Source organism: Pituophis catenifer, unplaced genomic scaffold (genome assembly GCF_029215685.1).
Source record: "Pituophis catenifer annectens isolate HBS135680 unplaced genomic scaffold, rPitCat1.0.hap2 SCAF_1, whole genome shotgun sequence".
NCBI lineage: Eukaryota > Metazoa > Chordata > Lepidosauria > Squamata > Colubridae > Pituophis > Pituophis catenifer.
The window spans coordinates 339007349-339020199 of record NW_027256881.1 but is presented as its reverse complement, the minus strand read 5'-3'; the positions used below and the strand labels follow the sequence as shown (position 1 = coordinate 339020199).

General features: G+C 44.9%; 1 protein-coding gene across 1 annotated transcript in view; it reads left to right on the top strand.

Annotated features, from left to right (window-relative positions):
* The window catches only part of TJP3 (tight junction protein 3), a 73003-nt gene extending 62628 nt beyond the window's left edge, over nucleotides 1-10375 (top strand). The window contains exons 14-20 of the mRNA XM_070931847.1: nucleotides 1636-1835; nucleotides 3622-3717; nucleotides 4447-4517; nucleotides 5496-5807; nucleotides 7186-7443; nucleotides 8409-8461; nucleotides 10267-10375. Of these exons, the coding sequence (XP_070787948.1) occupies nucleotides 1636-1835; nucleotides 3622-3717; nucleotides 4447-4517; nucleotides 5496-5807; nucleotides 7186-7443; nucleotides 8409-8461; nucleotides 10267-10375 (1099 nt within the window). The remainder of the gene's footprint in view (nucleotides 1-1635; nucleotides 1836-3621; nucleotides 3718-4446; nucleotides 4518-5495; nucleotides 5808-7185; nucleotides 7444-8408; nucleotides 8462-10266) is intronic.
* Nucleotides 10376-12851: the final 2476 nt, after the last annotated feature.

The following is a 12851-nucleotide window of genomic DNA, read 5'->3' as shown; positions in this document are numbered from 1 at the left end:
TCAGGCTGCAGGGATTTTATCAATATTTGCCAGATTAAAAATTAAAATGAATACATTTGTAAATATTTATTTATTGAAATGTAAAATAACAATATTAAACCCATTAGACAGTAACATACAAAATTTCCATGGGAAACCCTGTATTTGTAGCAAATAAAAAATAATATGAGTGACATTGTTTAATATTTTTGCAAATATCTTCAATATTGGGCAAATAATTTTTATTTTGCAAACCCCTAAGGGGATTTTGGAGGATGGACCCCCAGTGATCCTTGGGCCACCTTTTAAGAAACACTAAGTTATAGCAAATTCCACTGAGTAGTTATGTCACTGGGTAGAGGTAAGTCCTCAACTTCTGACCACAATCATCATCATTGTCGGGATGGGGTTGAGGGTTGTCCCCGAACCGTGAACCAGCTCACGAGCAAACACACTAGGACTGAAATAAAATTAGCAGAGGAGTCTTGTATAAAAATATACTTTACTTCAAAATGTTTAAAAAACACTATATCTTTAAAAAGGCACATTATCTTGGTTAAATGAAGCCAGGCCATCTCCCTGAATTCCTCTCCACAATACCAAAACAGTCCATAAGAAAAAACTAACATGACATTAAACAGCTTCCGTGTCGATACATCATCGAGGTGGTAGAAGGGCAGCAGCGTAGGCTTCACAGCTAAAAGTCACCTGTGAAAAACAATTCAATCAGCAAACGTGGCTTGAAGCTCCTGGGAGGGAAACTGTCCAGCAGCAACAGTTCAGATGTTGGCTTGCGTGCTTCAACTCAGCAAAAGGCAAGCCGAAATTGGAGACTTCAAAAGGCTCCCAGCTATCTCAACTCACAGTTGCAGCTAGCTCCGTGGGAGTATCTTTACACAGCTTTTCGGCTCCTTTTCTGCTGCTATCTCTGCTGCAGCCGTCAGGACTCCTTAGCTGAGTTCTCCTCCCTTCTGCAGCTCTGCTCTGGGCTCTGCATCCAGGTGCTTCAGCACTGGCTCTGCATCTAGGCCTAAACAGCGTCTAGGCCCGAATAGCAAGCAGAAAGGTCCGTGCTTATATGGGGAGTTAACCTGCAATTAACTAGGGCGGGGAAGGCTTGCAGTTAATTGCAAACAGGAGATGGCTTGATTGGATCCATACTGTTTGTAACTGATCAAGTAGCTACAGCAATTCTGAAAACACTCGTGACAATCATCATCATTTATCGACCCCATAATCCCTTGCGGGGTGGAATCTGGGCAACTGAATGGAGCTAGCAGTGTTTTAATGGCCGGATGCCCTTCCTGTTGCCAATGCGGAGTTTTGTTCAGCAGATACATTCTCAGTGTGCCCAGAGAGAGAAATACCTGCCTCTACCTAGGATCGAACTCATAGCCTTCTGATTGTGAGGCAAGAGCTCCACCTCTAGGCCACCGCACCACTCTAACTTATGACCACAATGGAGCCCAAAATTTGTAAGTCATAAGTCACTTTTTCAGTGCCGTTGTAACTTATCCCAAGTCTGTTGAAATCACTTCTCCAGCCATGGCTTTACCCTGTACCACCATGGTTGGTTTAACCGGCTGCTTTAACTGGAAGGAAAAGGTTGCCTCTTCTACCTCTCGTCCTCCTGATCCCGGCCTTTTCTGATCCCAGGGCAGAACAGTTCGCCAGTCTGGAAACGGTTCTCAAAGCGACGTCCAAGCCCTCCAGTGCTTTAGGGGCTCGAGCAGAGTTCTGGAAACTCCGAGGTTTGCGGGGAGCCAAACGGATGCTGCGCAAAAGCCGGGAAGATCTTTCAACCCTCACCAAGCAGGGCCACTACCCACCTTACGAAAAGGTTGTACTCAAGGAAGGTAGGTGCTTGTCGTAGTGAAGGAGGAAGGCTTTTCATTACAGATAAGTAGTCCTCGACCTACAACCAGAATTGTGGTAAGAATTCTAAATGGTCTGTGATTAGTGTGTGTGTGTGTGTGTGTGTGTATACATATATGTATATCTGTATATCGGGGTGAAATGCTCCCAGTTCGGACCAGATCGCCCAATCCGGTTGGTGGCGGGTGGTTCGGAGAACCGGTAGCAAAAATCCCTGCGCCCCCCCACCATGCCCAGCTGATCCGCACGATCATCAGAGGCTTTTTTTTTTTACTTTTAAAAGCATTTTTTCTACAACCTCGTCCGCCAAAAAAATGCTTTTAAAAGTAAAAAAAAAAGCCTCTGATGATTGCGTGGCTCAGCTGGGATCGTCAGGCTTTTCAAAGCATTTTTTTCTGCAACCTCTTCAGCCAAAGAGGTGGTAAAAAAAATGCTTTGAAAAGCCTCTGACGATCCCAGCTGAGTTGCCTGATCTGCAGAGGCTTTTCAAAGCATTTTTTTGCAACCTCTTTGGCCGAAGAGGTGGTAAAAAAAAATGCTTTGAAAAGTTAAAAAAAAAAAAGTTGGCCACGCCCACCCAGTCACATTACCCCACCACCACCAAGCCACGCCCACAGAACCAGTAGTAACAAATTTTACATTTCACCCCTGCTGTATATCTATATATCTGTATATCTAGATATAATAGATAGATAGATAGATTGGATTACATAGATGATAGATAGATAAGAGATGAGAGAGATATTAGATAGATACAGTAGATAGATAGATAGATAGATAGATAGATAGATAGATAGATAGATAGATGATAGAAAGATAGATAGAAAGATAGATAGATGATAAACAGACAGACAGACAGACAGATGAGAGAGGATAGATAGATGATAGATAGATAGATAGATAGATAGATAGATAGATAGATAGATAGATAGATGATAGATAGATAGATAGATAGATAGATAGATAGATAGATAGATAGATAGATAGATATTGAGAGCAGGCATCAGAATTATATTGTTTAATGTTTCCAGTGTGTTCACAAAAAAAAGTGACAATCAAGCTTGTCTTGTCCTGTCCTGTCCTGTCCTGGTCCTGTCTTGTCCTTGTCTTGTCTTGCCATTTGGGACCAGGATTTCCATTGCTAAGCAAGGCAGTTATGGAGTGAGTCACACCCTGTTTTGTGAACTTTTTTTGCCAGAGTTAAGGAAATCTCTACAGTTGTTAAGTGAGTCACACTTTCATTAAGTGAATCCAGCTTCTCCCATTGACTTTGCTTATTGGAAGCCATCTTGGAAGGTGATCACATGACCCTGGGATGATGTAACCATCATGAAAATATCTGGGTTGCCAAGCAGCCATATTTTTATCATGTAAATATGGGGATGCTGCAAAGATTCATAAGTGTGAAAAACGATCATAAGCCATTTTTTTCCAGTGCTGTTGTAACTTCAAACGGTCACTAAACAAATGCTAGCAAGTCAAGGACCACCTGGCTACCTTTTTCAGTTTTGCACATAACCCTGAAAATATTGGGCTGCTTTAAGCGCTGATAAATCATTTTTTGAAGGGTGCCAATCCCTAAAAAAAAAAGAAGAAGAAGGCAATACTTCCTCTGATATTTATTTATTTATTTGTTTCCATTTCTATACCGCCCTTCTCCAATAGGACTCAAGGCGGTGAACAGCCAAAGTAAAAAACAGAACATATCTTTCTTCTAATCTCTTATGGACTAGAAACTTGGTTTACAAGGTGTCTTTTCTCATGCAGCCACTTTTAAGCGTCCTGTGGTGATCCTGGGCCCAATTGCTGACATCGCCATGCAGAAACTGAGCACGGAGATGCCAGATCAATTTCAGGTTGCAGGTGAGTGTGCTTGGGTTTCAGGGACGAGGAGCAACATTTCCGACCTGGTGAATCTCAGCCCCGTTGGGACTCTCCACTGTTCCAACGGTGCCTTGAAATCCCCTGGACGCTTTAAGATGGCTTTAAGACTTCTCCCACTTTAAGACTTCAACTCCCAAAATTCCTCAGCCCAAACAGTGGTGGGATTCATCCGGTTCGGGCCGATTCAGGCAAACCGGTAATTAAATTGCTGGCTGGCCCCGCCACTCCCCTTCCCGTCCCTTCGAGGAGTCCCCACCTGCCCCATTTTGATTCCCAGGTAAGTGCAGAGAGGCCTACTAGGCCCAAAATGGGGCACAGAGGTGTGTGCGGCATGCCCCCTCTGCGCGGCCCGTTTTCGCTCCCAGGAGGCTGCAGGGAGGCCTACTAGGCCCAAAACGGGGCATGGAGGGGCAGTGCATTTCCCTCCCCCCCCCGGTGGCCTATTTTTGCTCCCAGAAGGGTACAGGAGGCCGAGTGATGCCTGTCACCACCATGGCCATGCCCACCCAGCCAGTCATTAGGGCAGAGAACCGGTTGTTAAATTATTTGAATCCCACCACTGATAATGGTTATAAGTGCAAGGACTGGTTGTAACTCACTATTTGAGCAGTGTTGTAACTCTGATCGGTTGCTAAACCAATAGTCGTAAGTCAAGGACCAGCTGTATTCTCAAATCCTTTCTCTTTCTCCCTCTCTCCGTTTTTCTAGAGAGTGTTATCAGAGAAGGAGGAACATCTAAAGTGATCAAACTGGACACTGTGTGGCAAGTTGCAAAGCAGGTGAGGAAATAATATAATGAAACTTTTAATGTTGGTGTTTAAAATTACAGTCCTCTTCTTAAAAGCCTCTAGTGTTGGAGCACCTAGAACTTCTGAAGGCAAGTCATTCCACTGATTAATTATTCTCACTGACATGAAACTTCTTCTTAGTTCTAGGTTGCTTCTCTCTTTGGTTAGTTTCCATCCATTGTTTCTTGTGTTGCCTTCAGGTGCTTTGGAGAATAGCATGACTCTCTCTTCTTTGTAGCAACCCCTGAGATATTGGAACACTGCTATCCTGTCTCCCCTGGTCCTTCTTTTCATTAAACTAGACGTACCCAGTTCCTGCAACTGTTCTTCATGTTTCAGCCTTCATCCCCTTAATCATCTTAGTTGCTCTTCTCTGCACTCTTTCTAGAATCTCAATGTCTTTTTTTTTTTTAATTTGATTTATATGCCGCCCTTCTCCGGAGACTCAGGGTGGCTTACAATGCGTTAAGCAATAGCCTTCATACTTTTGTATATTTATACAAAGTCAGCTTATTGCCCCCACAAACTGGGTTCTCAATTTACCTACCTTAGAAAGGATGGAAGGCTGAGTCAACCTTGAGCCTGGTAAGATTCAAACTTGCAGTAATTGCAGGCAGCTGGTGTTAATAACAGGGTGCTTTAAACCACTGTACAACCAAGGCTCTTTTTCACATCGTGGCGACCTGCTGTGCTATGCCATCCTATTTAGCCACGTTTTCTAAGCCGCGCAAATGTGTGCAAGCCCCCCCCCCCGTGTGCGCAAAGTGCATGCACGGAAGGCCATGCATATGTGCGGTAGGCATGCATGTGAGTGAAGGAAGCATTCACATTTTCAATGCGCGGTGAACCGGTGGTAAAATTCTGTGAAACCCACCTCTGGTGGCGCCCAAAACTGGATTCAGTATTCCAAGCGTGCTTTTACCAAGGCATTATAAAATGATACTAACACTTCACTTCTCCTTTTAACAGGATAAACATGCATTGTTAGATATCACGCCAGCTGCTGTCGAACGTCTCAATTATGTGCAGTATTTCCCCATTGTGGTCTTCTGTGAGCCCGATAGCCGGCAAGGAATCAAGGCCATGAGGCAGTGGCTGGTGCCAGATTCCAAGAAGAGTTCGCGGCGTCTCTATGCACAGGCCACCAAGATGCAGAAGTATTGCAGCCACCTCTTCACAGCTACCATCAGTCTCGCCGGAGGCTCCAACAACTGGTATCAGACCCTGAAGGAGATCATCCAAATTCAGCAGGCCCGCCCTGTCTGGATGACGGAAGAACAGGTGGGTGGGCACCTCATAGTAGAGTGAAATTTTAACCTAATTTGTGTGCAACAAGGCTATTTCCCTATCCTGATGCTCTCTGGATTCATAAGAACTGCTTCCAAGGTTCCAGCATGTGGAATGCTGCAGTAATATAACTTTAAAATCCAGATTGCAGTCCAGATTTGGTGGTTGTGCAACGTTTTAGCTTTTTAATCCAAAGGAAGTTGTTGTTGTTGTTGTTTTAAAAAAATCCAGGTTATTTATTATCTGGTAACAAAAGTTTTCTATTTAGTCTTTGCTTTTCATTTTTGTTTTGTTTTTTATATTGGACATGAATAATTTATTTTATTGGGATTCTTTGATTAGCTTGTCCGAAACTTCTTAAGCTGCTCAACATTTTAGCTAAGGGTCATCTTCCAAAGTCTATCGCAACCAATGTCAACTCTGAAGCGAACCTGGCTGAAGCCATCTTGTGCTGCCTCATCGTTGCCACGAAGCTTGAGAAGGGGAAGGGAGTGGGGAAGTAGATAGCCCGGCTCCAGTCAAAACAAAAAAATTTCCTGTGGGAACCAAGGTCATCATAACAGGTGGTTGTTGAAAGAGGAGAGGAGCCTGCCTTCCATCTTCATTGGACAATGTGACTGGTGACACCTGGGAGTGGGAGAGTTTGATTCGTTTAATTAGGTGAAAACAGCAGGAACTGTCAGAGTTGGTTTAATGTCAGCCTTCCGAGTAATGCACCCATTGAAAGCATAACTCGGAGGCAGGTAGATTCCTCAAAGGATATGTTTATTGGCTACATCATATCGGCACAGCTGGTGAAAACCAACTCTTAACAGTTCCCACGGTTTTCACCTAATTAAACGAATCAAACTCTCCTCCTCCCAGGTGTCACCGGTCACATTGTCCAATGAAGATGGAAGGCAGGCTCCTCTCCTCTTTCAACGGCCACCTGTTTCAACGACCTTGGTTCCCACAAGAAAGCATTTTGTTTTGACTGGAGCCTGGCTATCTACTTCCCTCCTCTCTTCCTCCTCTCAGGCTTCATGGCAAGTATGAGGCTGCACAAGATGGCTTCAGCCAGGTTCGCTTCAAAGTTGACAGTTCTCCAACAGCAACCCCCAACCTTTGGGTCCCAGAGATCGGTACCGTGAAGGGTGCTTTTTCTGCGGACCAGGTGGTGGTGGTTTTGTGCACTATCTGGATCCCACACATGGATGGATGGGGCTTCGCTCACTTCTGTAGCCTGGTTCCTGGCCGGCCGTGCATCAGTACCGGTCCATGGCCCAGGGGTGGGGATCCCTGTTCCACAAGATCTGGTTTAGTACAAACTCCTTCCTTCTCCAAACATCCATCTGCTTCCTACTCTGTAATTTTCCACTCCTTTTTTCTTCAGGTGGATGCTTCGGTTGAGGAGAGTCTGGACATATTAAACCAGACCTCAGCCATCAGTATGGGTGACCTGACTTGTGACAGTCGGGCCAACAGTGATTATGAGGAAACGGACGCAGAAGGAGAACCTTACACAGACCAGGATCTAGACGAGCCCTATCAAGAGGCAGCTCTGAGTCGTTCATCAGAGCCAGCAGAACAAAACCTCGATCGGGAGCTGAACGAACGTGTGGCAGCTGCATTGGCCTACCCCATTGACGTGGTAAGGACAGTCAGCCGTTTGGCTTTGGAAGGGATTCCTAAAAGTGATGTACTAGTCTAGCATACTAGTTCGTCCTCTTCATTTATTTTTCTGCCTTCGAGGCCCTGATCTGGCCACTAGCCAGACAAATCCCTGCTGTTTCATTGGCAACGTTTTCCAAAATGGTTTGTCACTTTAATAGTTTTGAATTCATTCTAATTTTTTTGCTTGATTGTTGTGAGTCACTCAAAATTGGATGGCACACAAATGTAATTCTTCTTCTTCTTCTCTTCCTCATCTTCTTCCTCTCCTTCTCCTTCTCCTCTCCTCCTCGTTCTCCTTCTCCTCCTCCTTCTTTCCTCTTCCTCCTCTCCTTCTCCTTCTCTTCTCCTCTCCTCCTCCCCTTCCCCTTCTTCTTCTCTCCTCCTCCTCTCCTCCCCTTCCTCCTCTTCTCTCTTCTTCTCTCCTCCTCCCCTCCTCCTCCTCTTCCTCTCCTTCTCGTTCTCCTTCTTCTCCTCTCCTCCTCCTCCCCTTCTTCTTCTCCCTTCCTCCTCCTCCTCCTCCTCCTCCTCCCCTTCCCCTTCTTCTTCTCTCCTCCTCCCCTCCTCCCTCTCCTCCCCTTCCTCTTCTTCTTCGCTCTTCTTCTCTCCTCCTCCCCTCCTCCTCTTCTTCCTCTCCTTCTCGTTCTTCTTCTCCTCTCCTCCTCCTCCCCTTCTTCTCCTCCCCTCTTCCTCCTCCCCTTCTTCTCCTCCTTTCCCTTCCTCCTCCTCCTCTTCTTCTTCTTCTTCCTCTCCTCCTCCTCTCCTTCTCCTCCTCCTCTTCCTCTTCTTCCTCCTCCTCCTCTTCCTCCTCCTCCTCCTCCTCCTCCTCCTTTCTAGGACTGCATCACAAGCCACATTTTGAAAATCTCTGCCATAAAGTGATTTGTAATACTTGAGCCAACATTCTGGATATCACTTATATCTATATTTCTCTCTTTCTTCTAGCATGAGAGTGATCACCAACCCCAAGGACAGTGGCACAGCAGTTATGACATCAGGTATAAACTTCTCATTTGAAGCTTCATGATGGGTCAGGGAGAATTTACTTAAGGCTGCAGTTGGAATCAAAATGCAATCAGCCTGTCCATCTATGTGGTAGAATTTGAATTATATCCGAAAAGAACATAACCAATTCAACTCCTGCTGGAGACATATTGCCTGGAAAATCTAGATGTCCCGATCACTTCATGAGGCAAGTGTAGTGACTTTTGACCCAGCAAGTGAGAATGAGTTACTAAGATGGCTGATCTGGATTGGTGCTGAAGTGGGTTAAACATGTTGTGTGAACCCATCCAGTGCATTCTAAGTGTCAGCACTTCAACCTGCATTTACTCTAGTGCTGACATAAGAAGGAGAAGAGGGGGCAGCTGGCAAGAGGACGCTTGACATTTCACCTACTTATTTTCCTTGAAGATAATATCCCCTAGGAGATGAGATGGGAGGGGGGACATTCCTGGGAGCTTAGGTAGTAGATATGGGGAGAGTGATTTGGAAGAAGGCCAATGAGACACAGAGATTTGGGGAACGGAAAGGGAGGGTTTGGGGTCAGGAAGGCAGAGTTGGCTACGCCACGATTGGGGGCAGATTGTCGTGCTTAATAAAATGAAAGATTTCTTCAAAGACTATCTGTTTGGAAATGCAATTTATTTTATTTGAAGACGATATCGAAACCTGACACTAAGTTTGCATCTGGTGTTCGAAAAAGTAGTATGCGTTGTCTAGGAGACAAATTCCGGTCAAATATCTCAAGGCCTATTAGTAGGGCAGAAAACAGAACAACAGAGTTGGAAGGGACTTTAGAGGTCTTCTAGTCCAACCCCCTGCTCTAGCAGGAAACCCTATACCATTTCAGACAGATGTTTGTCCAATTTCTTCTAAAAAACCTCCAGTGATGGAGTACTCAAAAATTCTGGAGGCAATTTCACATGGCAACTGGGCTTTGCTTTTCCTTGAGGAAAAGTTGTCAAAAGTCCAGCAGCCTTTTGAAAAAACACCTTTGGGTCAACCATGACCTGGATCACTCAGAATCTCCATAGGCATTCTGGAAGCAAGTCATTCCATTGATTAATTGTTCTAACTGTCAAGAAATTTCTCCTTAATTCTAAGTTAGTTTCCATCCATTGTTTCTCGTCTTGCATTCTGGTGCTTTGGGAAATAGTTTGACTGCCCTCTTCTTTGTGGCAGCAGCTCAAATATTGGAAGACTGCTATCATGTCTCCCATAGTCCTTCTTTTCACTAGACCAGACATATCCAATTCCTGCAACCATTCTTCATATGTTTTAGCCTCCAGCCCCCCTAATCATCTTAGTTTATTTATTTATTATTTATTTATTAGTTCAATTTATATGCCGCTCTTTTCTGGAGACTCAGGGCGGCTTACAATGCATTAAGCAATAGCCTTCATACTTTTGTATATACCTGCTTTAGTAGGGCTTTCGCCCCCCCCCCCCCAAAGTGGTGTTCTTTTTTATACAAAGTCAGCTTATTGCCCCCACAATCCGGGTCCTCATTTTACCTATCTTGGAAGGATGGAAGGCTGAGTCAACCTTGAGCCTGGTGAGATTTGAACTCGCACTAATTGCAGGCAGCTGGCAGCTAAGTGCTACATAACAGCACTTAGACCGCTGCGCCACCAAGGCTCTTGAATGCAGTATTCCAAGTGTGGTCGCACTAAGGCTTTGTACGGTGGTAGTAATACTTCATGAGATCTTGATTCTATCCCTCTATTGATGCAGCCTATTTAATGTGCATATGTAAATCCATGCAGTACATTGATTTGCAGCTGTGCCATCTCTTTGTCAGGGAATACGAACATGAAGCGCTGTGGAAGAAGTTCACCCATGCGCAGACTTACGACTCTGAATCAGACCAGGACTATGGTTACGACTGGGGACCTGCCACAGACCTGTGACCGCACCAACAGCCACGTGGCCTCCTGCAACTTTCTTGGATGGCCATGCAAAGCTGTCGTCGTCATTCCAATTTTGGCGGAACCCTTCCAAGGCCTTTGATCTCCTCATAGAGCGCTAAAAACCTAGGCCCTAGGGCCGTGATGGCGAACCTATGGCACGCGTGCCACAGGTGGCACGCGGAATCATGTTGCCTAGCACCCCGGCTCAGCTCTCAGCCTCTCTAGGAGACTCTGGAGGCTGGGGACAGCAAAAAAGTCACTTCCTGTCTAACCGAAAGTTGGAAAACGGGCCCTTTTGTGCCTCCGGAGAACCTCCGAGGGGGTGGGGAAGGCTGTTTTTGCCCTCCCCAGATGCATAGAGAGGATCTGGAGCCACGTGAGAAAGAAAAACAGGCCTACTGGGTCATCGTGTGCCAGAAGCGGGGGTGGGGCGGGGCACATAGAATTATGGGTGTGGGCACACACGCACGTGAACTTCCCCTGCCCCCCCCCTTCCTGGCATGCGATGGCAAAAAGGTTAGCCATCGCTGCCCTAGGGGATGTGGCAAAATTTTCAGCCGCTGGAAGTCCTCATGACCAGCTTTGTGCTCGTTCCAGAAATGTTGCTTTTCTCTTTCACCGTCTTGCCTTAAGTTGTGGACACCCCAGAGCAGCCAGGAGGAGCAAGCCACCTTGAATGGAAGTTTGGTCTTCAGTTGAACCTCTCCACCGGCCTTTCTTTGGTTTGTTTCATCTCAAGCTCGATCTCCGGTGCGTTCAAGCTACTTCTGCCCTTTGATCTAGAAGATCAAGGGTTTCCACCGGCCATCTCAACAAGCTCATCATATGGCTTTGGAAGGACTTTACAACCATTTAAATGTCATCCTGGATCCATTTAACCCGAATAAAGAGCTTCAAGTTGCCTATACATCAATGTTTCTCAACCCTAACTTGAAGATGTCTGGACTTCAATTCTCAGAATTCTGGGAGTTGAAGTCCAGATATCTTCCAGTTGCCAAGATGGAGGAATACTGTACACAGCGTCATTAGGCCACTTCTATACTTCAAGTGAGGCGAAGAATTTCCACCTCATGTTTTAACTTGATACACAATGCTTTTAAGAAACCATTCTATGCCCATTCACAAAGTTGAGGATTTTCTCAAGAATTTTAAATCTACACCTCACGTATTGTCTTTCCCCACCAAAGAGGACTATTTTTGCTTACAAACCACACTCCGTGTTTTATCTTTTTAAATCTTTCCCCCTGCGTATATCACCAGCTATAGTAATATAATTCCCTACACGCCAGTCAAGAGCCCCTTCCATACCCTTTCACTTCAGGCCTAAAGTGTCACTTTATAATCTCACACGACTGCAAATTAAGGCTGACATTTACGAAATTGCCAATTTTGACTACTATACAACTCCAAAATCTCATTCAATCTGGCCTGAAATCGTTCATGATTCAGCTTTTTTTCAAAAAAAGTTCAATTGGAAGGTTACACATTTACGGTACAGATAGTCCTCGAGTTATGACCGTAATGGAGCCGGCCCATTATGGTCAAAAGTCGACATAAATCTTATTGGGGCACTATTGTTCTGGTTCCCTAGAATTTTATAACTCCCTTTTTTATAATTTGTAATGTGGTAGTCAGAGGGTGATTTAATTCTGCCTTTTTAATCAAAAAATGTGAAAGAGTATTAAGCATACTTAATTGCTTTTTTAAAAATCTGTATAACCTCCCTTTGGGATTTCTCTCCCCTTTTGCATTATTGTGCACCTGCTGACAAGGAGCAGCCTGGGATGAGGGAATCTGATGTATTGCCTTAATGTACATGTCAATCTTCTTTATATGTGATGAGTGAAGATGGAAGAGCCGTGGATTGCCCGTCCATCATTTGTGCCTTTTGTACTATTAAAGCATTCCTTTTCAGCTAAGTTTGCATGGATCCTAATAGTGAAGAAGACAAAATGTGGGATGCTGACCAACTCGCTCGTTTGGAAGGGGGAAAAAAGCAAGATATTTTGCGGTCTCTTTGTTAATTTAAACCAGGGGTCTCCAACCTTGGCAACTTTAAGACTTGTGGACTTCAACTCCCAGAGTTCCTCAGCTGGCCTGGAGAATTCTGGGAGTTGAAGTCCACACCTTCAAGTTGCCACGTTTGAGGAAACACTGGTCAAGGAGGCAGAAAAGGCATTGATATCACTCTGAAGGATTAATAACCTCAGTACAATTACAACCTAGCTCAATGCAAGTACAGGTAGTCCTTGACTTATAACAGTTCATTTAGTGACCGTTCGAAGTTACCACGACACTGAAAAATGTGACTTATGACCGTTTTTCAGTTACGTCCTTCGCAGCATCCCTATGATTATGTGACCTTCTGACCAGCAAAGACAATGGAGAAGCCAGATTCACTTAATAACCGGGTTACTACCTCAGCTGCAGTGATTCACTTTACAACTGTGGCCAGAAAGGTTGTAAAATGGGGCAA